This window comes from Silurus aristotelis (assembly GCF_946808225.1).
Source record: "Silurus aristotelis genome assembly, chromosome: 15".
Classification (NCBI taxonomy): Eukaryota; Metazoa; Chordata; class Actinopteri; order Siluriformes; family Siluridae; genus Silurus; species Silurus aristotelis.
Window position 1 is genome coordinate 8,296,056 of NC_139588.1, and position 26,481 is coordinate 8,322,536.

Consider the following 26,481-nt stretch of genomic DNA (forward strand, 5'->3'; position numbering starts at 1 on the left):
AATAATGATATTTAAAGATTTATTGTTATCATTCTTGAAAATTTTCCAGCCATGCTTATTCAGGAGTTCGGGTTCTTAAACCAGAATCCAAATATTAAAACAGACCCGAATAATTAACAGACAGAGATACAAATACAGATGATGGTATTGTACAGCCTGTCGACACTGAGGCTCATAGCTAAGATCTGTACAAAATAAATAAGTAAATCATTAAAATATAAAAAATCTCTACACACTGTTATAGAATCAATAGGAATTTTCAAGCTCAAAACGGGAAAATTACCAACATAGTGTCATATGTTTCCTCTGTAAATACATTTTTAGTTTATAGCAACAATGTTTATTTATTAGGAAATGTCATGCTGTGCTCATTTATAGTTGGAGTTAACATTAATGATTATCCAAAAAGCATGTCACTTCCTTTCATTACAACTGCTATAAACACTCAGTCCCTCTCCAAACACTCAATGTTCTCTCCTTAGAGGTTGCAGCTTCTCAGGTTGCAATAGAAACTGCAACACTTGAGTTTTAAAAAGGTATCGAAGACTCCTTCCGAAATCGTTGTCCCCTCCTGAGTCAAAACATACAACCAAATCAGCCATATCAATGATTACACGCGCATTTGAATCCCTTTTGCGTGGATTGTCTGATACTGTAAACCTTGCAGTTAGAAATACAGTGTCTTGGAAATGAATCAAAACATTCTGACCAATCAGAAAGAAGCATTTATCAAACTTTTATTCTAACCCCCCCCCCCCCTTTTTTTTACTTTAATCTTATTTTTTTTTATTATTATTTCTGTTACCCAAACACTTTTATATTTTTTTTATATATATATATATATATATATATATATATATATATATATATATATATATATATATATATATATATATATATATCAGCATTACTACATCTTGTTGCTAAAGTAACATGTGACCACATTTTACATACATCAATTAATTCATTAGTACTAATTGTTTATCTTGTAAATGTTATTTAATTTCAAATATGCCCATATAAATCACAGCCGCATGTGCGTATGTAAGTGTTGATATACGTCTCATATCTCCAGCTTTAGATATCGGAAGTTTTGCCTTGCATTTAACAAAAAAAAACGTTAATTAGTACGGGGTTTTTTTTTTTTTTTTTTTTTAAGTTCTGGCACAATAAAACAAATTGCATATCATGATATCAATAGATTGGGTTTAGATGTTCTCTATGCTACAATTGTCAACATATTTCAGCCAAGCTTTAACCACTACCACTATGCTACTTGAGTAAGATATGCCATTTTCCACACACCCTTATCCAGAGAGACTTACAGTTTCAATTTCATTTATGTTACTGAGCATTTGAAGGTTGAATGTTTTGCTGAAAAGCCCCTAAGCTTTGTGGTGCTGGGATTTGAAATCATCCCCTAAATGCATAGAGTTTGTACAAATACTTTTCATAGTAACCAATATGGTAACTCACATGCGCCATGAATGCAAGTTTAAATCCCTGCACCATTAAGCTGCAACTGCTGGGCCCTTGAGCAAGGCCCTTAACCTTTAACTACCCAGTTGTGAGACAATTATATGTTGCTCTGGATAAGAGCGTCTGCCAAATGGCGTGAATGTAAACACAAATCATGGTGTTGGATGGAAACAGCCGATTTGGGTATTTAAAGTGATAAGTGTTCAGTGTTCAGATTCTAACTGATGAATGGTCAAATATCTGAAAGAGCATCCTTCCTGTTTGTCAATCAAAGAGGTCTGGACCACATTTTTATCACTCTCTGATATTTGTGACCATCCTTATTTCATTCTCATGCGCACCATATCTCAAGAACGAGTGGTTTGTAGGGTTACCTGGATGTATGTTGGTAAAAGATGAATGGATTCGATATCGGAAACAGGATGATGTTCACAGCATTTGAAAAAAGGGGAATTCTATTATATGAACAACTAGTAAGAAGAAGGTTCATTCTCGTTGGAGGTGGAGGGATTTGTGACACCGCCATGGGATCGAGTTTAGCTTGTTATTGCTTTCCTCTTTCCTGTTTTCCCATTATCCCCACTTACTTTGTTGCCTCTCCATTTCCCACAGGTGAAAGAGTTTATCCACTCAGATCTGCTGGCTCAGCTTTACTCTACAGGTGACCATTCGGCTCTGATGTGCGAGTCTCCGGAGCAGGCGGTGCACCGAGAGCACGTGTTGCGCACTCACTCGGCCCTAAAGGAGGCGTTGTTCATTCTCAGTGAGATCTCCACCTCTACCCTGTCCACCTTGCTCTCAGCCCAAGGAGACGGTCCCAGGCTACAATCCAGCATCAGCAACCTCAGGTAGGATACAGACTCCGTTTCGACTCAGCCAGTAGATTGTTTACGTGTTTTTGTGTACGACCAAAGTAGACCAGTCAGCAGTTTTCTATTTGGTTTCATTGCTCTTTATGAAATTCATTGTTAAAATATAGCGTTAAGAGACAAAAAACAAGGAGAATTCATACAAATCCCTAAGAAAGACTTAAATCATACAAAAGCATGGAAAACCCAGGAAACACATCATTTCTAATGTTGCCCTGAGGCAAGCAAGACAAACAGTCTCTCTGCAGCAGACAAGAAAAATAACATATCTCTCATACCTAATAGAAGCTCCTAAGGCAAATGTTCCTAAACAGTTCGCTTTAACGCTTCCTTCTTTTTTCTCTCTCAGATCTCCATCAGTCATCAGTGCACCTAAGAAGTCTTGCGCCGGTCCTCCGACTCGTGGTCCTGCGCCTCCTGCCCCTTCTGCCGTAACTCCTCTTTTTCTTCCAGCTCGTTCAGCTCCTTCTGTTCCTAAAGGCTTGAAGAACAAGGCCTCCCCTCAGACACTGTCACGCCCCAACCGGACCGCTCCAAGCATTCCCAGGTAATGACTTAGTATAATAATTCATGTACAGGGCACCATTTTTATGTAAATATATGACAGACTACATACATACAGTATATACACTTATCAGGTATAACATTATTAAATTATGAGCGGTGACGTAAACCACACTGAACCTCTCGTCATCGTGGCACCTGTTATTGGGAAGAATTTATTAGGTAGCAACATTTTGTCCCAAAAGTTGTTACATGCTCACACATCAGCTCGGTTACCCATTACCAATTCGACGAATTACAGTAAACTATTGCATATAAAAGTGACACCTGTACCTTTACATGTAAACATGGTCAAAAGCTTGTTTCGAATCAGACTTATAAACTGCAAACTTCCCTGCGTCCTCACCCTGCACACGCTGAGTTGCTTCCCCCCGACTATACAAAACTGTCTTACGGAACATCTGTCATAAATAAGAGAAGTATATTATCTTTAGCATACAAACTTACAACAAAACACAACATGTTATCATACATTGACTATTTAGAAACTTAAATATCATATGGTATATGCAATCACCAAATAAAAATCCACAAGTATAAACGTGCCTCTAGGTGGCGCATACACAAGTGTCATTTCTACATCAGACCTTTAAGTGCAAGCGCGACGACGTCAACTGACGAGCATTCTCAGCAGATTGAAGCGATTAACATATGGGGAAAACGTTAAGCAATTCTGTTTTTTGCAAACATGAAACATCACGACTTTGTTAGGCAGATGCTCAGCTGCGGCCTTGCTGCAGCCAATCACAAGCGTACGTGCAAATCATTTTGCCCAAGATAGCTCATCGACAAAGGGAAGTGTTTTCACACTAGATTTGTGGCTTTTTATCTCCTGCCTTATTAGTGACATACAGTAATGATGTGGCTTCTTTAAAAAAAAAAAAAAAGAAGAAGAAGAAGAAACATTGGAAACAGAGGATTAATGCTGCGTTTAATGTTTAAAACATCGAGCGTGAGTTCAGATCTTGAAGCGCAATCGCAAAACCAGGGTTTTTTGGTCTTAAAAAGTCTACAAATCAAGATTTTAGGCCTTAAAAAGTCACTGTTCTTGGTCTTAAATTATTATAAACAGGTCTTTTTTTTTTTTTTTTTTTTTTTTTTTTTAGCTGTTCTTTCTTTCGCCAGTCCAAATCTAATTTTGCTGTATTACGCCAACACATGAGAACAACATGCAACAGCCAATCAGCTTTCTGTAATTAGCACGAATCTCTCTTGTATTGTACCACAAATGTAAAACATAATTTTTTCCCCCAGTTATGGCGAAGTGCAAATTTTGCGAAATAAATTAATTGAGTGCTCGGTTAAAGCAGCTACTAACAATGTATTTGTGTGTGTGTTTGATGTGGTGATATAGGTCTCATATGTCGTTCTGATTGGTCTTTAAAGCGTTCTTAAAAAGTCTTCAATTACCCTGAAAACAAAAGCATGTATTACACAACATTTCTCAGGCTCTTTTTTTGAGTGGACTCCTAACCTAGTAAAAACTCTGACCCCCACCCCCACCCCTCTAGAAATGATGTCTAGACCAAGCCTATGTTTGAGAACTCTGCAAACTCATACTTCATTCCCATCTGCAGTCTGAAATCAAATCCATCAGCTATGACAGGAGGCTCACAGGGATGCATTTGTGGTTTTTGAGAACCAGCTTCCTTCACATGCACTTCGTCCCTCTGCAGCACACCTGAATAAACTAATCAAGGCCTGACGGCAGTGTACACCGTAACGGTCAGGGCCCCATGACTAAACCTGGGCACGATCCCAACCTCCCCCCTCTCCTTCCTGTAAGATATACAGTATATGGTGTGTACCGCAATGCACGAGCTGCCGACTTTTTACTGCCTATAAACTCCGGTGCGTGCGCATGAGAAATGTGCTTCCTTGCTTCGGAAGTCTGTCGTATTTAACCGGAAAAAAAAAAACATTTGAATATTGTGTTTCCTTCAGCATGCCATTCCTTGGACAAGGACGAGGGTGAAATATGAGGCTACCTTTCTGCACGACAAACAAAACGTCTACCGTACAGTTAATGTTCCCGTAACTATAATAGCTTCTCGGAGACACTGCTGGCTCCACGTGAAGATGTATGACCATAAAGTTTTGTGTTAAAAAATTTTTAATAAATAACAAGGAAAGAAAGCACACCTCCCCCCACCCCACATATATATATATATACATCCTTGTGAGGACCTTTAACAATTAACTTTTTTTTAAATTATTAAATGGAAATAAAACCTAAAAGGAAACGATTTCGGCTTTTTTTAGTTGGTTTTAAAAACACTTGTCGGCGCATTTGGTCCCCATAAAGGTATTAAAACATGCTCACACACTCAAACACACACACACACATGTATGTTTCCTTGTGAGGACCTTCCATTAACAAGTTACTTTTCTTAATTAAATGAAAAAAATCTAATAAAAACAGAAAAAGGGAACATTTCATTTTAGAAAACACGTTCAGAGCCTTGTAGGGGCATTTGGTCCTCATAAAGGTATTAAAACATGCGCACTTTCTCTCTCACACACACACACACACACACACACACACACACACACACACACACACACACACACACAAATTAAGATGCCGGCACAGTGAGGACAGAGGTTACTTGAGCTGGGTGGGGGTCTACTGGAAAATGTGTTTTTCCATATTTCTTTTTTTTTTCCTTTTTTTCCGTTTTTTTTTTACATTCAGTACAGACTGCCTCCATCCCCTTCCCCCCTTATATTCATTGAATGGCAGAATCCAATAAATCCAGTCAGCACCAGCTGTAAATAAACACGTCTCATAGTTATCGAACTGTTTTTGGAAAGTGTTTTGTGCCGAGTTAATAAGAGGTGTACTCCGTGAATATTACTTTGCTGTGTTCCGTGATGTCCGCCATTTACTCTGGCTTTGACAGACTCCGCTTTTTCCTGCTGCCACACACCGTTTCCCGGTGTTCGCTTCTTCTTTCTCTTCTTTTTTTTTTTTTTTTTACTTCCACCGTACTTTCATTTGCTTTCTGCCTCATTACCTCGGTGCTCCTCGAAGGGTCGTTTCGGACCTCCACCCTTTTTTTATTTTTATTTTTTTTTGCTCTTTCTCAGCCGCCCAAATCCCCCTTTTTTCTTTCTCTCTTTTTCCTCGCTCCATCATACATTCCAGCTCTCGAACGGCTCTCTAGTACCCAAAACCCCCACCATTATATGCCCTGATTTTGCTCTCTTAATTTCTTTCTCAGTACTAAACGTTACACACTGCCTCTGCAGTGTGACTTCTCTTATTTGTTGAGCTTTTTATTTAAATTCTCAGTGATCTTTACTGATATGATAAGAACATGCTGATCAAACGAGCTGATCTGAATTGTGTTTTGTCATTACTTCCGAACCTGACTTTTTCAGCCGTATGTGTTTTTCCTTCAAACTGTTAACACACAGTTGTATAGAACGTCTTTGGATGCCATAGCATTACATTTTCCCTTTACTTGAACTCGAAAACTGAAACATGTTCCAGCATGACGATGCCCCTGTGCACAAAGCCGGATCCATGAAAATATACTTCACATGGATTAGAGTGGAAGATCTTGAGTGGCCTACTGACAGCACCCCAGGACTCGCTCACGTCATCTACATCAGTACCTGAATTTACTAACACGCATGTGGCTGAATAATCACAAATCTCCATGAACACGCTCCAAAATCTATTGGAACATCTACCCAGAAGAGTGGAGGGACTTAGGACTATAGGAAAAGCACATACGAATATTATAGTCTGTTGTCCACAAACTTTTGGTTCATATAGTGTATGTTTTATATTCGGATTTTTTGTTGTAAAGATGTTCTATAACATTGTTAAACGGATTTTAGCTGTAACACAATGAGATACCATATAGTAGCCCTTTGTATTATGTCTCTCTCTCTCTCTCTCTCTCTCTCTCTCTCTCTCTCTCTCTCTCTCTCTCTCTCTCTCACTCTATATCTTTTTTTCCTTCTCTCTTTCTCTCCAAAATAACCCACTGGTATTTCCAGGCTGTTAAATCTGTTTGGCCATTTTAAATCTTGTTTTGCTTTCTTTTCCATCATCTCCATCTTTTTTTTTTTTTTTTTTTCTGTCGATTGTCCAGAGCTCACCGCAGATCGGGAAAAATAAAAGCCACTTTCTCCTCATTCCCATCTCAAAAAACATCTCCCTCTGCCAGCTCCATTAGAGAGCGAGATTCCTGAACCTCCACAGGGATCTTTCCTGGATTTGCGTTGCACCCACACATATACATACACACACACACACACACACACACACACACACACACACACAGTTTCTTTGTCACACTCACTGACAGCCCACATTGCCTTAGGCATTTAAGGCAGCTCATTGCCAATTTGGTGTCACAGCCCTGACTGAGGAATTATTACAGGATAACAGTATTATTCCAACCCTTTTTTTTTCCCCCTCACGGTTCTTTCTAAATCACCCGCAGAAAGAAAGACTTAAGAAAATAGATTTTTAGTTAAATTGTTTTTTGTTTTGTTTTTTCTCGTGATGAGAATGCTCAGTGATGAGATTCTTCAGTCTAATAATACATTAAAAAAGACAAAAGTATGGGGACCATAAGATTTATATGATTTTTGAGCATCCTATTCATTTAGTGTCCATTTGCTGCTGATAACCTCCATTCTTCTGTGAAGATGTTCCACTAGATTCCACAAGATTGGTGCTCATTCAGCTGCAAGGCTAGTAAAGTGAGTGAGGTGCAGTCAGGTTTTCAATAGGGATGAGGTGAGAGTTCTGTAGCAGGAGATATTCCACTCCAACTCATGTAAACTGTATCTTCATGGATCTGGGTTTGTGCGCAGGAGCATTGCCATGCTGGAACAAGTTTGAGTCTCCTAGTTCAAGTGAAGGGAAAAGCGAATGCTATCAAAACAAAAGATTTCATACACTGTTGTGTGTTTCCCAATTTGTGGTAACAGTTTAGGGGGATGAATCACATGTGGCTGGAAAAGTCAGGTGTCCCAATACTTTTGTCCAGATCATGTATTTCAGAGAGGTGTTTTTTTTTATTATCAGTCATGGGTTGTGTTGTATCTGGTGTTTGTTTTACATTATAGATCCTATGATGTAAATACAGATATAATATAGATTATAGTAATATATATATAATAATATAGTACAAAAGCAGATCAAGGTTTGAAGCAATAGAGATCTTTTTTTTATGTAACATTTCTAACCAAACCCCATGCTGAGACATTCATTAGAATGCCTGAACGAAATAAATAAATTCGAGATGGTGGTTTATTGAGAAATTCCCCAGTGTGAGAAAGAGCTACTATTACAAAGAGAAAAAGAATCCCTCTTGTTGAAGATTTCTGACTTTTTGTTTTTTTGTGTGTTTCAGAAGACAACCGCCGGCAGTCCCTTCCCAAAATCCTCACGTGCACGAGAGAATCCCAAATACAAAAGGGACAAGGACGGCGTAAAAACGATACCAGCGTATCGAGCGTTCGGTTCAGATTCATTCTCGAATGACCTTTAAGTGAGGGGGTTTAGAGGTTGTACATTTCAACTTTATCTAAAAACACTCTAATGAAGGCAGTGAGAATTTTTTTTTCACAGGAGTGGTTATACGTCAGCATGACGAACACGTTCTGCTGTAGCCTGACGTATACCACAGCTAACGCCAAACCCTTATTCTTAAACATGGTCCTAGATGAGCTGACATGACGTACAAACGAACTCCAGTAATCTGATGCATCGGATATCATAGTTTCCAGAAGAGCCCTGTTTACGAGAGTTTATTTATCTACGTTTACACACTATCACCTTGACAGTGATACAGCGCCCCCATCAGGAAGAGGGCGAAGTCCAAAGGAGCCACGGTCGGTGCCCCCTGTGACTGCGCATGCATCCTTGTGCTGCCATCTGCTGGCGTGTTACAAAACTAGTCGAAACTTTTTTTTATACAACCTCGTATTCTGCAATATGTTGTATTCACTCGGACAGGAATTCTCCTGCTATGCATCAGAATTTCTGATTGTTAAATATTTGGTTGTGTGTATGCGCGAGAGAGAGAGTACGTATGTCTAAAGTGCTCAGTTTTGTAAATAATGGCTAAGCTTTATAAAAAAAAAAAATTAAAAAAAAGATCAGACAGTACATGTACATTAAGTTCATTTTCATAAAAATAAAAAAAAAAGAAATTCCAGACATCTTCAGTAACCATTTTATTCCCGGTCAAGGCTGTAGTGAATCTGGAGTCTATCCCAGATGTCAGGGCTTCACAGGAGATCATACACCTGAGCGAGCACGTGTTCATCGTGTTGGTGCTAATAAGCACCGCACACATACACACACACACACACACACACACACACACACACACACACACACACACACACACACACACACACACACACACACACACACACACACACACACACACACACAAAAACCACAGCCGACTTGAAGGAACGACTGACCTCTAGTGGGCTTTATAGGTGGTGCACCTACTATGGACAAAACCAGGAAGAACCAGCCACTCCTAAAGCACTCTTAATGAAGCGTAGGATAATATAAAGATAAAAACTGTTTATAAATTAAACAAAAATATTTATTATATTTAATATAGTTTTTTTTTATATTGCCCTCCAAAAAATACACAATATATGGACAAAAGTTAAACCACCTGATCATAAGATTTGTATGTGCTTTTTGAACAATCCCCATTTAATAATCTCCACTTTTCTGGGCAGATGTTCCACTAGATTTTGGTGTGTTCTTGTGGAGATTGTGATCATTCATCCATGGGTGAGTGAGTACAGTCAGGTACTGATGTAGATGAGATGTTCAGTGTTCCAATTTATCACAAACGTGTCCAATAGGGTCGAGATCTTCCACTTCCAATCATATAAACCCGATCTTCATAGATCTGGCTTTGTTTACAGGTTGCATTGAAGGAAAACTGAATGCTGTACAATTGTGTGGTAACAGTTTGAGGAAGAACCAAATATGTCTGGGAAAAAAAATACAGGGTCCACAAATCTGAACAAACACACTCCCAAAAAAGAGTGGAGCTTATTATAAGAGCAAATGAGGACTAAATATGGAATGGGGTGTTCCAAAAGCATGTATGAATCTTATGCTTAGGTGTCCACAACCCATTTTTCTCCCTGTATATGTGTACATGTTATGCATTAGATATACAGTCATTGCTTGGTATATATTGCAAATGTACGCTGTATAAAGGACACAAAATAAATGTGTACATTTGTTTTATTCCTTTTTTTTTAGTAGAACCACAGTCACTGACCCAAAGACTCGCCATCATCTCTCTTCACAATCACTGCCATCTTTTCCTTCATCCCTTCAGCATCTAAAAGATCTCTGTGATTATACAGGTAGAAACATCTATTTTTCGAGTCACTTTTTTGTGAGCTTGAACACAGAATCGTGTGCAATAAATAAAACAGTAATTAACATGTTATGCAATAAAAAAAATAATACTGCCTCGGTTATCACTTGTAAGTTAAGACCAGTGATCACTTGTATTATTAAGAACTTTTAAGTGCATAAAGAGTTTCTGTAAACCGTGCAGTCCATCCGGAACATTTTCCCTGAGATTGAATGTCAACAGTAGCCCTTTATTTCATTCAGCTCCAGCGACTTTTAACGACTTGTGAAAAGCAGATGTTTACAGATGTCCCCCCCCCACGTGTCAACTGAGAAAGCGGGACAGGTCCTCTCTGATCTCAGCCTCGTCCCACGGCCCGTGGATGTTGTCCTTGTGTCTCTGTAGACGCACCAGGAGCAGAGGACACACCAGCGTTAGGACGATTAGAGCTAGAAATAGGAGAACAGCTCCAGCGGGCCACAAAGTCCAAACTCCTCCAACTCCGCACACGCACACGGTACCGGCGGCCCAGGGGAAGGTCCACTGCGCGGCGCGTTTTAGGCGCTGCAGGAGACACGGCCAGAGCGCGAAGATGAGCAGGCCGCAGCTCAGCATGGCGAAGGTGTGCAGGGTCCCGGGGAGACGCGATGCCAAGCACACAGAGGCGAAGAGCGCCGCGTTGAGAGATAGACTTCCGGGTAAACTGGGCTGGGTGTAGGGAAAGAACACCAGGTGTGCCATGAGCATGCCCGCGGACATGGCGTACACCGTGTCCGTGCTCACCGACTCGGTCAACGTCTTGAGCACCGGCGAGAAGCCGAACGTAAAGGCCATGAACACGGCAGCGCTCTGCAAGTCCGCACAGCGCGTCCTCTCTCTGCAGCCTTCTCCCCCGAGAGCCTCGTACAGCGCGTAGCCCAGCACCGAGCAGCCCAGACCGGTGCAGAGCAGCGTCGAAGGAGCCACATTTCCCTGCTCCATGTAGGACCACAGCGTGAGGAACAGCGCCACGCACGAGAGCTGCTGAGACACGAGTCCGGCTTCACGCACCACGGACCAGTAGCTGTACTGACGGACCCGGATGTTCCGTCGGAGTTCCTCAAGGAAGCGGCGGTCCACGTAGTTGTCAGGAAAAGGTTGCCGCTCGTACAGGACTTTACGCCACGGCACAGCCGGAGTCTCGCCCGCGTCACTGTCTGCGCCCATGTCCTGAGAAAGACACGAAGACTCACTGATCCCTCAGAGACACTACACAGGAAGCAACACACACACACACACACACACACACACACACACAGAAAGTGAGAGATGATCTGTACCTTATAGTGGGGTTTAATCGAGAATCACAGTGTATCTTCACCATGCTGACCGGAGTCCCGGATGACAGCTGAAGCAGGCATCATATCCAGCTATCACTTTTCTATACTTCCCACTTAATAACTTTATTACCCGGATCAATTACACCGCATTTACACAACAGACATACATTTCTCACAGCTGACGAGACAATCACTCGTTATACAGGTTACAGGAGGCGTTTAAATCCGTTCCGGGCGCAGCTCAAATTCCTCCATCACTGACTACACCTCACCTATAGGAATTCCCGGAAGTGACGCTGAAAGCAGGAAGTGCGCGCATGTGCAATTGTGCCCCCTGCTGAAAACAGGAAGCGTGAGCTCGTGACTGAGGAAAAGTTTTTTTAAATCGACTTTTCAAAGGCTATAAATATATATATATCATCATTATGACAAGAGATACTAAGTCGTAATTACGAGATTAGGATCTCGTTATTATGATATATTAATTCATAATTATGAGATAATAAATCGTAATCCGACTAACATTCGATTTAAATGTTTTTTTTTATTATTTAATCGTAACTTTTATATCTGTTCTTAATGCAACTTAAATATACTCTTTATTCATATTTTAATTAACATAGGCATGGACAAATATTGGTGCTTTATGCAAATGTATGTTTATTTTTAATGAAACCAAACTCGACATAAAGCATGAAGAAAAAAAAGTTCTTGTAAATGTTTAAAAGCAATTATTGTGTTTTAAATTATGTAAATCTTCAGGACACCAAAAAGAACGTTTGCTATGTTTCCGCACTGACGGTTTTAATCGCCGGATTTGTGCATCATGTCAGATCTGGATGCTTGATTCGAGAATTGGCGCATCATAAAAACAAATGTTTAGTGAAAAGGATTTTTCGGTGGAGTTTATAATTTTTTGGTAATATCTAAAGGAAAGAAGTAAAGTAAAGAAAGGACGACGTGAATAAATGTGTCGCGCTGAAGGTTTTCATTTGCGTCTTGTTAAAAAACGTGCGCTGCATTAATCGCACGTTAATAAATTTTGTGTGATTAATATGAAATAATTTTTTGTTATTAACACGTTAATTCGGACATATATCAGAATCAGGTGTATAAATAACCAATGATACCAAGCAGGTGCTAATGATAATTTTCACATGTAGGTTGAAATACAATCAACAACAGAAACAGCTGTGTAGCAGATTCAAACTCGGTGAGAAAAAAACCTGCTACTAAAGTGAATTTTTGGAAGACGGTTTAATGTCACAGGTGATACACCATGGTAAGACTGAGCACAGCAACAAGACACACGGTAGTTATAGTGCATCAGCAAGGTCTCAAAGCAGATTGGGCTTTCAAGATGTGCTGTTCAAGTTAAGGACAATTGACAGTCAGCAGCCAAAGAAACTTAATGCAGCAGATGAAAGGCACATTGTGTTTTCTTCCTATTCATCATCAACAGATGTCCTGCAGTGCCATTAGCAAAGAACTGGCAGAAAACCAGTATGACTCAGGTACACCCGTTTTCTAACTAGAGAAGTCTGACCAGAAGTGGTGTTAAAGGAGGAATTGCAGTCAAAAAGCCACACCTCTGACATGAAAATAAAGCAACTCAACTATGCACAAAAACAAAAACTGGGTTACAGAGAAATGGCAGTGGGTGCTCTGGACTGAGGGTCCAAAAATGTTTGGCTGTAGCACAAAGCGAGTTGTTCGCTAAAGGACTGGAGAGTGGTATGATAGAGTGTCTGCAGGCAGCAGTGAAGCATGGTGGAGGTTTCCTGCAAGTTTGGGGCTGCATTTCTGTAAATGGAGTCATCAGGGAGACATCTGATTGGCCCTAAATTTGTTCTGCAGCAGGAAAACCAAAATACAGCCAACATCATTAAAAACTGTCTTCAGTGTAAAGAACAAGGGTTAGGGTTAGTTCTGGAAATAATAGTTTGGCCCCCACAGAGTCCTGATCTCAATGTCATCAAGTCTGTCATGGGATTGCATAAAGAAATAGAAGGATCTGAGGCAGCCTGCATTCACAGATTTGTGGTTGGTTCTCCAAAATGATCTGCAGAGTTCCTTCAAAACCTGTGTACCAAAGATTTGATGCTGTTTTGCAGGCGGTCACACCATAGATTGATTTGGATTTGGATAACCTTTTGTCTATATTGTTTATATGAAAGGAAATCCCTTTGTACATTATGTACAGATGATGACTGTGGCTCCTGATAAATTTATACCCGAGACTCCAGTCCAACCCCAGTGCTTCATCTCAAAAACTGAAGTTCTCCACTCTGCACACAGCTTGATGAATTAAGGTAAAATAGTTCAAATTAAGGAATTTTTTTTCCAGAATTATATATGGATTAAGCACAATTCTGTCTACACTGTATGAGCAATAGAACATAGATGATGGAATAATGGGTAACAATGTTAAAAAGAGGAATCAAATCAGAAGATAGCTAATTAAATGAAAGCATGGTGCTGGAGAGCCAACATCCTGGAGGGATTTAGTGTTTAATCGTTTTGAGGTCACTGTGTCGTCTTAGTGTTAACCCAGTGGTTCTCAAACTTTTTCTGCCATCCCCACTTTCTCAAATCACCCCCCAAAAAATGGTACTGAAATACTTCCAAGTTTAAAAAGGTTGAATGTATTGGATTTTCTAACTGACGTTGTATTAATTTACTTCTAATAAGGACCAATTAAAAAATTTTGAAGAACACAAATTATATAAATGCCTGCCGACCATTGCGCCCCACCTGTAATGTCTATTCACCACTAGGGGCGCACTCTACACTTTGCGAACCACTGGATGCCACACTTTTCTCTGCATGCAACACAGACATTTTTTTTAACCCAGATGTATACACCAGAATTTATATGACCACAATGATCTTTAAACCAGAGTGTAAAAAATAATAAAGAAAGGAATTTTTTTATTATAATTACAATTTTATTGATTTCTGTATGAACTTGGATTTGAGACTCCATTATGACACAAATCTCAGTATTGGCACAGATCATATTTCACTGCAATCTTATTAATGAAACATCACCAAGGCAAAGTCGAATCCTGGAAATATTCTAGAAAATGTTTCCAAACTAGACTAGAGGTGTGCATGCTGCAATCACGTATAAAGGACGTCTTCTCGTCACCGTTACCCCCTGCTGGCAGAAAAATTAACTGCAGGAGCAAAATAAAGTCTTGCGCGCACCTGTAATATAGAGCACTATTTATATTATTGCTCAATATATATATTTAGGAAGTAATTTCTGTTCTATACTTTGTAATAAATTTCCTGAGGGTTCCATAAATGCTGATTTTGTAAGCAGCTGGAAATGTACAGAATGAGCTTGAGCACGATTTGATGCGTTTGTGAACTTTTGATGCTGCTTGTTCGTAGCTACAATGTTTGATAACCCAATAAATAATCCTTCATGTTGAATAAAAATATTTGTCTCCATACACGACAGAAGGAGCCGTTCATCACCTGACCGCTCACTCAGCTCGGGAGGAGCGTGCACATCGGCTGAACTTCTCTCGTAACCACGACTCACAAATGTCTTTCTATAAATCGCTCCCAGTCACTTTGGGAATTCCAGAGTCGCTGTCACACTGCTGCAATCCGAGCTGGGCTGTGGGTCATGTGATCAGCTCTTCTGGGCTGTGCTGATTTTTAGCAGCACCGAAAAATCCCTTTACTCCACTAATTCCGGGCCAAAAACGGCCCTTTGGGATCGTCTGCGAGTGTCGGGAGGCGTTCCTGAAGAAGCAGCACTGCCGATTGATCCACGGCCCTGTGTTTTCTTGTAAGCAGAAATGTGCGAAATGATCTTCGGCTATCATATCTACATTAGACGGGATATTTTACAGAACAAACGAGGCAGCTTGAAGTTTTGGCACCGCTGACTGACAGAAAGGCTGGTTTTTGTTTCGCTAGAACAAACCGTTTAAAAAATAAAAACGCAGATTTCGTCCTACTGGCGGTCTGAAGAGAGAAAAAAACGATCTCTAAACTCTAATCAGTGTAAATATGTAACAGTGCCTGACTTCTACGATCAGTTCTACAATCAGTGTTCAATAAATTTACTCTAAAATGACTTTCTAAGAAACTGTAACAATATCAGTTATATTTTTGCTTAAAAAATAGGTTCTTCTTTTTGATAGGCTGGAAAAGCAAACCAGTGTGTTCTTGGCTCAGCATGATTAGGCAGAATAGGCTAAGGAGAGTGGAGAACAGATTGATGATGGAGAGAGCACGGAGGAAAACACAGATCTCTTTTCAGTCCCTGGATCCCCCCCCCCCCCTCTCCCGGATGTTGAACAGGGGTTACGTGCGCGTTTTGCTCTTGTCTTCGAAGAGGCTGCGCAGCAGGTAGACCTGCAGGCAGGACACCACCAGCATCACCACCACACTGGTGAAAGACCAGATGTTGACACGCTCGAAGTTGCTCTCCTGCAGGTTGCGGTCACGAGCCTCGAAGGCCTTCAGAAGCGTCTGAATCTGCAGACTCTTTCCTAACCGGGCCTTCACGCTGTTTATCGTGTCCTGGGGAGGAGAACACAAAAAACTAAATGTTGAACAGTAAGAAAGGTCTGCCTTAGGTAAAAAAAAAATTGTTTATTTATAGCCATTTGTTATTGTTTTTCTCTAAACAAATGATTCAAAAATTACCCTAGATAGAAACCCTGTTCATAGGGGATTAAATGTTTATTAGAATGTTACTCTTACCACGTGGTATAAAAATTTAGTTTTGTAACACGCCAATAGATGGCAGCACAAGGCTGCACACACAGTCACAGGGAGCACCGACCTTCATAAGTCAGTGTTCCAAAAGACATCGTCCTGTGTACATCGGGAGCTGTATTGTTGTGCAAGGGGTCTATTTTGAAGGTGATCATGTGTAAACGTAGATAAATAAAGTACTTTCTTGTAAACGGAGCTAGTTTTCGCTATTGCCTCGTATTTTGTTTCGGTCCACAATGGTCATGTATAGCAGCCACTGGACTGCTCCTACTGCTCTACTTAGTCTCGCAGTGCACTTATCACTGACCTTTCTGTACAAATCAAGCACTTTTCAAAGATGGCTTCTTGCATACTTTGTCACTGCTATTTATTGTAGACTACATGGACAATAGTGTGGACACCAGCTCATAAGATTCCTATGTGCTTTTTGAACATCTAGCCACATTTATCTCTCATTGGCAGTTATAATAACCACCACTCTTCTGGGAAGATGTTCCACTAGTTTTTGTGGAGATTTGTGATCAATCAGTCCCAAGGGGTGTTAGTAAAGTCAGGTACTGATGTAGGTGAGGTGAGGAGGCTTGAGGTGCAGTCGGTGTTCCAATTCATCCCAACGTGTTCAATAGTGTTGAAGTCAGAGCTCTATAGCAGGAGATCTTCCACTCCAACTCATCCAAAGCATGTCTTCATGGACCGGCTTTGTGCACAGGAGCACTGTGATGCTGGAACAGGTTTGGGTCTCCTAGTTCAAGTGAAGGGAACATTTCATGCCGCCGTATCCAGACACACTATACTATGTTTACCAGCTTTGTGGTAACAGTTTGGGGAAGAAGCTCATATGGCTGGAAAAGTCATTATTGGTCCAATATTTTTGTTGATATGGTACAATTCCTGTTTGGAACTTTAGTTCGCATAAAATAAAGGACAGCACCTCAAGCTGTGAATGGACCATGAACACGCTAGTGATGGAGTCGTCCCACAGATAAAGTCAAGGAATTGTTTACGTCTTACACCCGTATGTTTTTACTGAGAGTTTTAGGGCACTTCCTGCAACGTTTGAAGACATTTTGTAGGGGAAAACTCTGCCCACGCCCATGTCCATGCAAACCACTCTGAGTGCTGGACGAACTCATCTGCATCACCTTTGCACTACTGCAGAAAACACATCCTGCACAGCTGCAGTTCTAATCTTCAACTTCCTGAAACTAATGTTGTAGCTGGAGATCTATTTATAACCTGAGGGCCAAAAGCGAGCAACAGAACTGTGAAACTGTGGTCAGATCAGGGATCCTTATTATTTAGATTCAGTGAAATATTTCACCCAAGCCATAGTTCACATCCTTTTTTTTCCATTCTGATGACCTTTTCTTTGCATTGCACAGCTGCTGAAACGTGATTGGCTGATGAGATAACTGCGTAAATGAGCAGGTGTGCAGAGCTTCCTATTAAAATTGAGCCTATTTTCACCAGATACTTTTTAATTACCGTTTCCATTAAACGTCTTGCTTTTGTTTCTGCTCATGTTTTCAGTTGAACCCGGAGATCAGACTCTACGGAAAGGATTCTAGCGTATGATCGGAAAGCCGTATTCGAGCTGTATTTGTATCCTCACCATGATGTCTTCCAGCTTCATGTCCAGCAAGTCGGCGCCCTGCACGTACTCCTTCCAGTTCTCCGGATCTTCTTGGTCGTCCATGTTGTCCAGGATGAGTTCAAAGAATATGATCTTCTCGGACACCGTGCTGAAGCTGTTGTCGAAGCAGAACATGTAGTCGCCCGCCTCCTCGGTCTCGACCCTGAGAAAGACCGCCGCACGCCGTTAGGACATACAGCCGTTTGAACAAAGTGTGACTAGTAAGTGCAAGATGTTGTGGGTGGAACCTACGTATGAACTCCATCAGAATTCCTGAAGTCAGAAGCCAGAATGTGACCACTGGGAGACGACAGGTAGAAATCGACGTCCAGTCCTGCACCGTCCAGGACCTGCAGGACGAATCACGTAATTAGTTTATTATTAATGTAAACCTTTTGTTAGAACGTCTCTCTAAACAGGAAACCGCAAGACGAAGGTGTGGAGGAAATAAGGGCCCTTTCGATGCAACTCTGACTTCAGATACACGTTTCATAATACTGCAAATTCTGCCGCGTCAGCTTTGTACTGATGTTGAAACTGGGCTTGTGCACGCAGCTGAAGACTGAAATAATCAGTTTCTGTGAACATGTGCAGTCTGGCCATGACCATTCCCACACAGTCACAATGTTAAAGGGACCTGCTGCATCCACAATTTGTCTTTCGTATTATATACAGCAGTGGACTGGTAGATGGGCGGTGTGATGTATTACAGCAGCTTGGCCCGGGCAGCTGCTCTAGAAAAACGGCCTGGTGGTTTCAAACTTCTTCCATTGGGACCTTCAGACTGCAGAAATGTTTTTTTTCTCTTCCCCAGATATGTACCTTGCTACAATCGTGTCTCAGAGGTCTACAGACAATTCCTCTGACTTATTTTGTGGTCTGATAAGCACTGTTAACTGTACGACCTCCTATAGACAGGTGTGTGTCTTCCATTTACCACAGGTGGACTCCAATCAAGTTGTAGAAACATCTCCAGGATGATCAGTGGAAACAGGATGCAGCTGAGCTCAATTTTGAGTGTCAAAGCAAAGGCTGTGAATACTTATGTATGTGATTTTTTTTTGAGATTTCGAATTTGTTGTCATTATTGGGAATCTTTATGCCCAATTTGGCTTCCATGACCCAATGAAATGTACTATGAAATGTAGACTGTGTGAAGACCTGAGCCTGAAGATCAATCAGATCTGAGCCTGTAACAATCTGAGCTCCTATACCCACCAAGAGGGGCCCATTGCCAACCAATGGCTAAAACATGACCCCTCCCCCTCTTCACAAACCTGCAAACAAACTCCTGTCTCCTGAGCTCATGGCCTCCAAAAGTCATAATATTCCTAATGAACATGAATCCACGCTTCCATCCAAGTACCTTTGGGGTTCCTGTTTCTATATCAGATAAGACTTGGGGTCGATAGTAAGCAAATTGGGACGTGGCACCTGACAGTTCAGCAAGAATACCTTCATTTTAAAATCAGCTCAAACAAGATCATCTAAAAGTCATTAGATCCACCTCTGGATCAGTGTGTCGTATGTAAATGAAAATCTATTTGAATTCCATGAGCCTCTGAAAACCTGAGATTGAAGATCTTTGACCGTGTCTTATATTGTATATGAAGTGGCATCAAAAAGTTGGGACGAAGGGTGCAACTGGTGCTATTCTGATCATACGCATTACCACATCTGCCATTTCATCATGGACAGTTAGAACAAAGAGCAGACGTGTGAAAAGGGGCAAATCTGCCACAGACGTCTGACACGAGTCGTTCGAGGTGTTTTGAGAGTCACTTCGAGATCATTGCCGGAAGACGAGGAGAGATCGAGAAGACCTTAAACAAGATCAACCCCTGAAAACGTCAAAACCATTGGGAAACTTGTGCATGATGATCGTCGTAGAACAATCCACTTTTGAAGATCCGGCTCGAAGGTCGCCATTTTGACACCATTGACGAGGACTTGCCCCACCTAGATAATTAACCTAGAGCCTTAAACACCACCACGTCAGGTTTTTGCATATTTCAGCTTGTCATGAAACTGAGTCAGCGTGCAGGTTACGTCACCCCTGGGGCAGAGAGGGTTAAGGGCCTTGCTCAAGACCCCAAAAGTGGCAGCCTGGCTATACAGGACCACCACTGTCCTAAAAACAAATAGTACTTTCTTCTAAATAGAGCTAGTCTCAAAACTTTTTGATACCACCTCATAAATCTTATACTTCTATATAGGATTGTACATAATGTAACAATCGGGGCTCCTGCCCACCCAGGGGGCCTTTTTGCCACCTCATGTCTAAAACATAACCACGCCCCCTTTTTAAATGTCCGTCCCCCCCTCCCCTCACAGCGCATGGTCTCCACAAGTTCTGGTCCCTAACAAAAACGTTAAACAGTGAAGGTGTTTTCACCTGATACTCAATTTCCAGCGAAGCGTCTTTCTTCATGGTTTGGTAGAAACAGTCCTTGTGTCCGGGAGAAAGAGTGAAGGTGAAGTCGCTGTCCAGAGACTGTGTGAAAGCGCCGGAGACTCCACTCCATTCCCCCACACACAGCACTAACAGCAGTGCTACTGAGCCCCAGCTCACCCGCGGCATGACTCCAACACCACACACACACACGCGAGCTTTCTGTATGTATGAACAGGAACAATGAAGCCCTGACACCAGACCGGTTCTATCACACCAGACCGGTTCTGACATCAACTCAACTTTACTGGGAAACTTCGGTGAGCACCAGCACTTCAGGACCCCGCCGCCCGAAAAACTAGTCATGCTGGTTTCTAAACAGACTATCCATTTTTTAAAATCTATTAAATTATATTTTATTTTAACCAACTCTTATCTTATATATCTCAATATCTCAAAATCTTACCAAACAGCAAATCTATTCGCGCAGGCGGAAATTACGGACAACCTCTAAGCTGTTGCATTATGGTAAATTGAGTCATTTTAAGTCATACTTTTATTCTTAAAAAAAAAACAAAAAAAACAATTAAACGCATCTCCTTCACCTGAGATATATTTTAAAATAAACTATTTATACTTCATGTGAAAATATTAAGGTCAATATATAACGCAACTGAATGCTCGAATCTGATCAGACAGAAGCCGTGCATTATTTTAAGTAGTTCCGGCTTTCTAGGCGTATATATTAATGCGCCGGTTCTGATACAAATGATTGGCTTTATAGTAAAAGCTCGATCAGTATTAATAGGACGATCGGATCATTTTTGTGAATCGGTTCTTTAAATCTTCTTGTTTATCATTTACTTTGTTTCTTCGATCAGAAATTAAATAAAATGTTAAATAAACAGATCCCCCCCTAAATACTTTGACTAAAGTTCCAATAATGCAAATACGTTGATGCAGCTAAGGACAAATTATAATAAACAAAATGAGTAGTTCACCTCTCAAATCTTGTGGTCAGTGTCGTTAGTACTTTTGTCACGTGACTCCCACAATGATTGTAACAATAATGTCAAGATCTAGACAAAAAAACTGATCTATTGCACCTTTGTAGCGTTTATGGGAGTCGCGATAAAAGAAGGAACGACTCGGACCATATGACTCATGAGACGAACTACTTGATTCTGTTTCCTTTGTAATGCAATGCATAGCATTTATGGGAGTTGTGTGAAAAAAAGAATAAACGGCTCGGACTAGAAGAGTCGACAGATGAACTACTCAATTCTGTTTCCTCTACATGACCTACGGAGACCTTCGCAACGCTTTGTTAAGACGCTTCCAGTAGAAAATGAACGAATCACACGTTAAGACGATTCGTTCCTCTGTTTCACAATAAAGAATTGTGTAGAATGAACGTATTGTTCAAGAACGATCCGTCATTATCAATTAGGCAGGGACTCGATTGACGCAGGCGGCCAATAAATCTAAGTGTGAATAACGTGTTTATGTTGTTTAATAAAGAAAACTGTGGGTTATTTTTTCTGTAGAGAAAACATTTATGGAAAAACCTCCAGTGTAAGTGATTCACAGAGTTTTCCAGGACAGTAAAGTTTTGCTTTATGCTTTCATTACAGTGAAATCAAATACAGTAAATACTGTGGTTTTCAGAGGTAAAGAAAGATGCTGATGAGTGAGTGTTTATACTGTATGTTAAAAGTGGAAAGAGTGATAAAGTACTACAGTAACTACAAGTAAAGCTAGTGGTCTAAAAATGTACTCTGAGAAAAAAATAAAGTTACTTTTTTAAACAGCAAAATTGGGGGATTCTAGTGTAGTTCAAAAGGGACAAGGGGATATAAACCCCAAACTAGTTGTTTTCAATTCAAGGAACACCTTTATAAATTAACATGCAATAACAAAAAACAAACAAACAAAAACACTTCAGTCCATGCACTTTTGGTGCAAAAAAAAAAAAAAAAAAACCCATTATAATGTAATTTATGCTAATGAGAGGAATTACAAATGCAGATTCAGAATTCAGACAGTGGGCGCATGCGTTGATCAGCTCCGGTGTTCTCTGCATTGACGAATAAAAAAATATTTGATTGTACACTGCATTCTTAATAAAAGTGTGCGAATGGTTTTAATAGTAATGAAAAGTAATGAATAGTAAATAAAAGTAATGCAGTATAGAGTAATACAATCAGTACGGTAGTTTCTGCGGAGCAATTTTTACCCTTTGGATTATTTTTATTTATTAATTCTTTTTTTACCTGTACTTAATTTGAGTTAAGTACAACACTTCAAATAAAACATAAGTAAAAGTAAAATTAAAAACAACTTTAAAAAGTAGAAGTACACAACAAAACTCCATTAGAGTCTTCTTCTTTTTCTTCTTCTGGCTTCTCCCATTAGGGGTCACCACAGCGGATCATCCGTCTCCATACCCCCATGTCCTCTACATCTGCCTCTTTCAAACCAACTACCTGCATGTCTTCCCTCACCACATCCATAAACCTCCTCCCTAGTCTTCCCCTTTTCCTCCTTCCTGGTGGCTTCCTCCTCAGCATTCTCCTACTGATATACCCCATATCCCTCCTCTGCACATGTTCGAACCATCTCAATCCCACCTCCCTCACCTTGTCACCAAAACGTCCTACATGCGCTGTCCCTCTAATAAACTCACTTCTAATCCTGTCCATCCTCATCACTCCCAACAAAAACCTTAACATCTTCAGCTCTGCTACCTCCAGCTCCACCTCCTGTCTTTTACTCAATGCCACTGTCTCTAAACCATACAACATCGCAGGTCTCACCACAGTCCTATAAACTTTCCCTTTCACTCTCACAGATTCCCTTCTATCACAAATCACTCCTGCTATCACTCTTCTCACCCCACTCCACCCTGCCTGCACTCTTTTCTTCACTTCTCTAACACACTCTCCATTACTTTGCACTGTTAACCCCAGGTACCTGAACTCCTCCACCTTCTCCACCTCTTTTCCCTGCAACTGAACCACTCCACTGCCCTCCCTCTCATTCACACACATGTACTCTGTCTTACTCCTACTGACTTTCATTCCCCTTCTCTCCAGCATGTACCTCCACCTCTCCAGGCTCTTCTCCATCTGCTCCTTACTCTCACCAAAAATCACAATATCATCCGCAAACATCATAGTCCAGGGAGACTACTGTCTGACCTCGTCTGTCAATCTGTCCATCATCACTGCAAACAGAAAAGGGCTCAGAGCCGATCCTTGATGCAGTTAAACCTCCACCTTGAACCAGTCTGTCGTTCCTACTGCACACTTCACTGCCGTGACACTGTCCTCATACATGTCCTGCACCACATTCACATACTTCTGAAACACCTGACTTCCTCATACAATACCACAACTCCTCTCTCTCTGCACCCTGTCTTATGCTTTCTCAAAATCCACATATACACAATGCAATTCCTTCTGACCTTCTCTATACTTCTCCATCAGCATTCTCAAAACAAACAATGCTTCAGTGGTGCTCTTGAAACCATACTGTTGCTCACAGATGGTCACCTCTTCTCTCAGCCTGGCTTCCACTACTCTTTCCCATAACTTCCTGGTGTAACTGATCAACTTTATTTCCCTGTAGTTACTGCAGGTCTGCACATCTCCCTTATTCCTAAAGATCAGTACCAGCACACTTGTAGTACATCCTTCCCAGCTCGGTCCCTCTGCCTGGCCAATCGGTACAAATCCTTTTCTCCTTCCTTAGTGTCCAACTTCTCATACGGCTCCTCATATGCTTTTTCCTTGGCTTTCGCCACATCCCTCTTTACCTGCTGCTGCATCTTCTTGTACTCCTGCCTACTTTTCTCATCACTCTGTCGATCGTAATTCTGTTTTGCCAACCTCTTTTCCCTTATGCTCTCCTGCACTTCCTCATTCCACCACCACATCATCCAGCACCTCTTCACCACCACCGAGCCCCTGTCTGACCTCTTCCCTGAATCTTACACTACAGTCTTCCTTCTTCAGTTTCCACCATCTTATTCTTCTTTCAGTCCTCACACTCCTCCTCTTCTTCTTCAGCTCCAAAAACATCCTACAGACCACCATCCGATGCTGTCTCGTTACGCTGTCACCTTACAGTCTCCAATCTCCTTCAGGTTGCATCTCCTACATAGAACAAAGTCCACCTGTGTGCACCTTCCTCCACTCTTATACTTCACTCTATTCTCCTCCTTCTTCTTAAAATTTGTTCACCACTGCCATTTCCATCCTTTTAGCAAAATCTACCACCATCTGTCCTTCCACATTCCTCTCCTTCAAACCATACCTACCCATCACCTCCTCATCACCTCTGTTCCCTTTACCTACATGTCCATTAAAGTCTGACCCAATCACCACTCGTTCATTCCTAGGTACACCATCTACCACTTCTTCTGACTCACTCCAAAATCTTTCCTTCTCCTCCATCTCACAGCCGACTTGTGGAGCATAGGCACTGATGACATTTATCATCATCCCTTCAACTTCCACCTTCACAATCATCACCCTATCAGAAACTCTTTTCACCTCCACTACACTTTTACTGTACTCTTCCTTCAGAATTACCCCTACATCATTTCTCTTTCCATCCACACCATGATAGAACCGTTTAAACCCACCTCCAATGTTCCTGGTCTTACTCCCTTTCCACTGGGTCTCCTGAGCACATATCTACCTTTCTCCTCTCCATCATATCAGCTACCTCTCTCCCTTTACCAGTCATAGTACCAACATTTAAAGTACCAACCCAAACCTCTACTCTTCTACACTTCTCCTTTCCCTGCCGTCTCTGTAGACGTCTTCCTCCTTCTCCTCCTTCGGCCAACCGTAGCCCAATTTCCACCGGTACCCTGTTGGCTAACGATACCTTTGGCGGTCGTTGGTAACCCGGACCTCAACCAATCCGGTATGAATTTCTGATTTGTGATCCACATATTTGATTTGGCACCAGATTTACGCTGGATGCCCTTCCTAACGTAACCCTTTCCATTTATCCGGGCTTGGGACCGGCAATAAGAGTGCACTGGCTTGTGCATCCATAATGGTTGGGTTTTTGGGCCTCTAGCATACAAAGATATTTTATACAAATTGTATAATTGTACTCCAGATATGTTCTAACCCCAGCTTCCTGTGAAAAAAAAAGGTTCACTGTTATGTACATTATATGCTCTGACAAATAAAGTCATGTTCATGAAGAAAAAACCCTCATAGAATTTCTAATAGCTGTAAAAGGAATTGTAATGGTTTTAATGTTGTGTTTCCACTGGTAATTTGCTGCCTTCTAGTGGTGGAATGTTCTGTCTAGTAGATCATCTGTAAGAACCAGTAAGACATCACTAAGCAATCAGATTCATGTTCATTCAATGGCTCGCTGATGCTTTACTTATTTAACTGTTGGGAATCATTATGAAGTTCTACTTCACTCTGTACATTCTGTATCATATCTGGATTATTATAACTGTTTTGTTGTATTCATAGCATATCCTAGATTAACTCCTATATATCTATATATCATCTGTATATTCACCGTGTATAACTTTTGTACAGTTGTACATACAATGTACACATCTCATTTTATAACTTTAAATATTCCATATTTCTATATATTGTCTTTTTATTTTATTTCACACACACATTGACACATAAACTGCATTTCATTGCTGTATACTTGAACTATGAAATGACAATAAAGATCTGTCTGTCTGTCTGTCTGTCTGTCTGTCTGTCTGTCTGTCTGTCTGTCTGTATATACAGTGAGGAAAATAAGTATTTGAACACTCTGCTATTTTGCAAGTTCTCCCACTTAAAAATCATGCAGGGGTCTGAAATTGTCATCGTAGGTGCATGTCCACTGTGAGAGACATAATCTAAAAAAAAAATCCAGAAATCACAAAGTATGATTTTTTTTACTATTTATTTGTATGATACAGCTGCAAATAAGTATTTGAACACCTGAGAAAGTCATTGTTAATATTTGTTTGTTTGCAATTACAGAGGTCAAACGTTTCCTGTAGTTTTTCACCAGGTTTGCACACACTGCAGGAGGGATTTTGGCCCACTCCTCCACACAGATCTTCTCTAGA

General features: G+C 40.9%; 3 protein-coding genes and 1 long non-coding RNA gene across 14 annotated transcripts in view; 2 read left to right on the plus strand and 2 right to left on the minus strand.

The window, feature by feature from the left end:
• dnm3a (dynamin 3a) overlaps window positions 1–10,375 on the plus strand; it is a 36,465-nt gene extending 26,090 nt beyond the window's left edge. For 3 of the 9 annotated variants that reach the window (XR_014537061.1, XR_014537065.1, XR_014537067.1), the window contains 4 exons: window positions 2,092–2,327; window positions 2,698–2,895; window positions 8,291–8,943; window positions 8,989–10,375. Coding sequence is in view for 3 of the 9 variants with exons in the window: in XM_083563296.1 (XP_083419422.1) it covers window positions 2,092–2,327; window positions 2,698–2,895; window positions 8,291–8,372 (516 nt within the window). In the remaining 6 variants the exon portion in view is untranslated. Of the gene's footprint in view, window positions 1–2,091; window positions 2,328–2,697; window positions 3,012–3,153; window positions 3,816–8,290 lie in introns of those variants that run through there. The other 6 variants (XM_083563296.1, XM_083563301.1, XR_014537066.1 and 3 more) reach the window with 5 other exon arrangements.
• pigc (phosphatidylinositol glycan anchor biosynthesis, class C) lies at window positions 10,147–11,980 on the minus strand. 3 transcript variants are annotated; one of them, XM_083563360.1, is made up of 2 exons: window positions 11,769–11,980; window positions 10,147–11,530 (listed from the first exon to the last, which is right to left on the minus strand). In XM_083563360.1, exon 2 carries the CDS (start codon window positions 11,486–11,488, stop codon window positions 10,607–10,609), a length of 882 nt encoding a protein of 293 aa, XP_083419486.1. In that variant the 5' UTR covers window positions 11,489–11,530; window positions 11,769–11,980; the 3' UTR covers window positions 10,147–10,606. The 3 variants fall into 3 exon arrangements, with proteins under 3 accessions (XP_083419486.1, XP_083419485.1, XP_083419484.1); XM_083563359.1 differs by having other exon boundaries at window positions 11,643–11,980; XM_083563358.1 differs by having other exon boundaries at window positions 10,147–11,491; window positions 11,602–11,979.
• A 1,564-nt stretch (window positions 11,981–13,544) lies between these two features.
• Window positions 13,545–18,001, plus strand: LOC310738399. The gene is made up of 3 exons (XR_014537077.1): window positions 13,545–13,913; window positions 17,727–17,772; window positions 17,875–18,001. It is a non-coding gene; the product is annotated as an uncharacterized lncRNA (long non-coding RNA).
• Window positions 14,528–20,716, minus strand: tmed5 (transmembrane p24 trafficking protein 5). Its single transcript, XM_083563363.1, has 4 exons — window positions 20,373–20,716; window positions 18,230–18,327; window positions 17,957–18,140; window positions 14,528–16,146 (listed from the first exon to the last, which is right to left on the minus strand). Exons 1-4 carry the CDS (start codon window positions 20,661–20,663, stop codon window positions 15,928–15,930), a joined length of 792 nt encoding a protein of 263 aa, XP_083419489.1. The 5' UTR covers window positions 20,664–20,716; the 3' UTR covers window positions 14,528–15,927.
• Between the last annotated feature and the right edge of the window lie 5,765 nt (window positions 20,717–26,481).

Coding starts and splice junctions, on each gene's coding strand:
- pigc (XM_083563360.1), bottom strand. CDS start 11,488: ATGGGCGCAGACAGTGACGCGGGCGAGACTCCGGCTGTGCCGTGGCGT.
- tmed5 (XM_083563363.1), bottom strand. CDS start 20,663: ATGTCAGAACCGGTCTGGTGTGATAGAACCGGTCTGGTGTCAGGGCTT. Junction 18,141..18,229: donor AATTCTGATGGAGTTCATAC/GTAGGTTCCACC, acceptor GGTCTTTCTCAG/GGTCGAGACCGAGGAGGCGG. Junction 16,147..17,956: donor TGAAGCTGGAAGACATCATG/GTGAGGATACAA, acceptor TCTCCTCCCCAG/GACACGATAAACAGCGTGAA.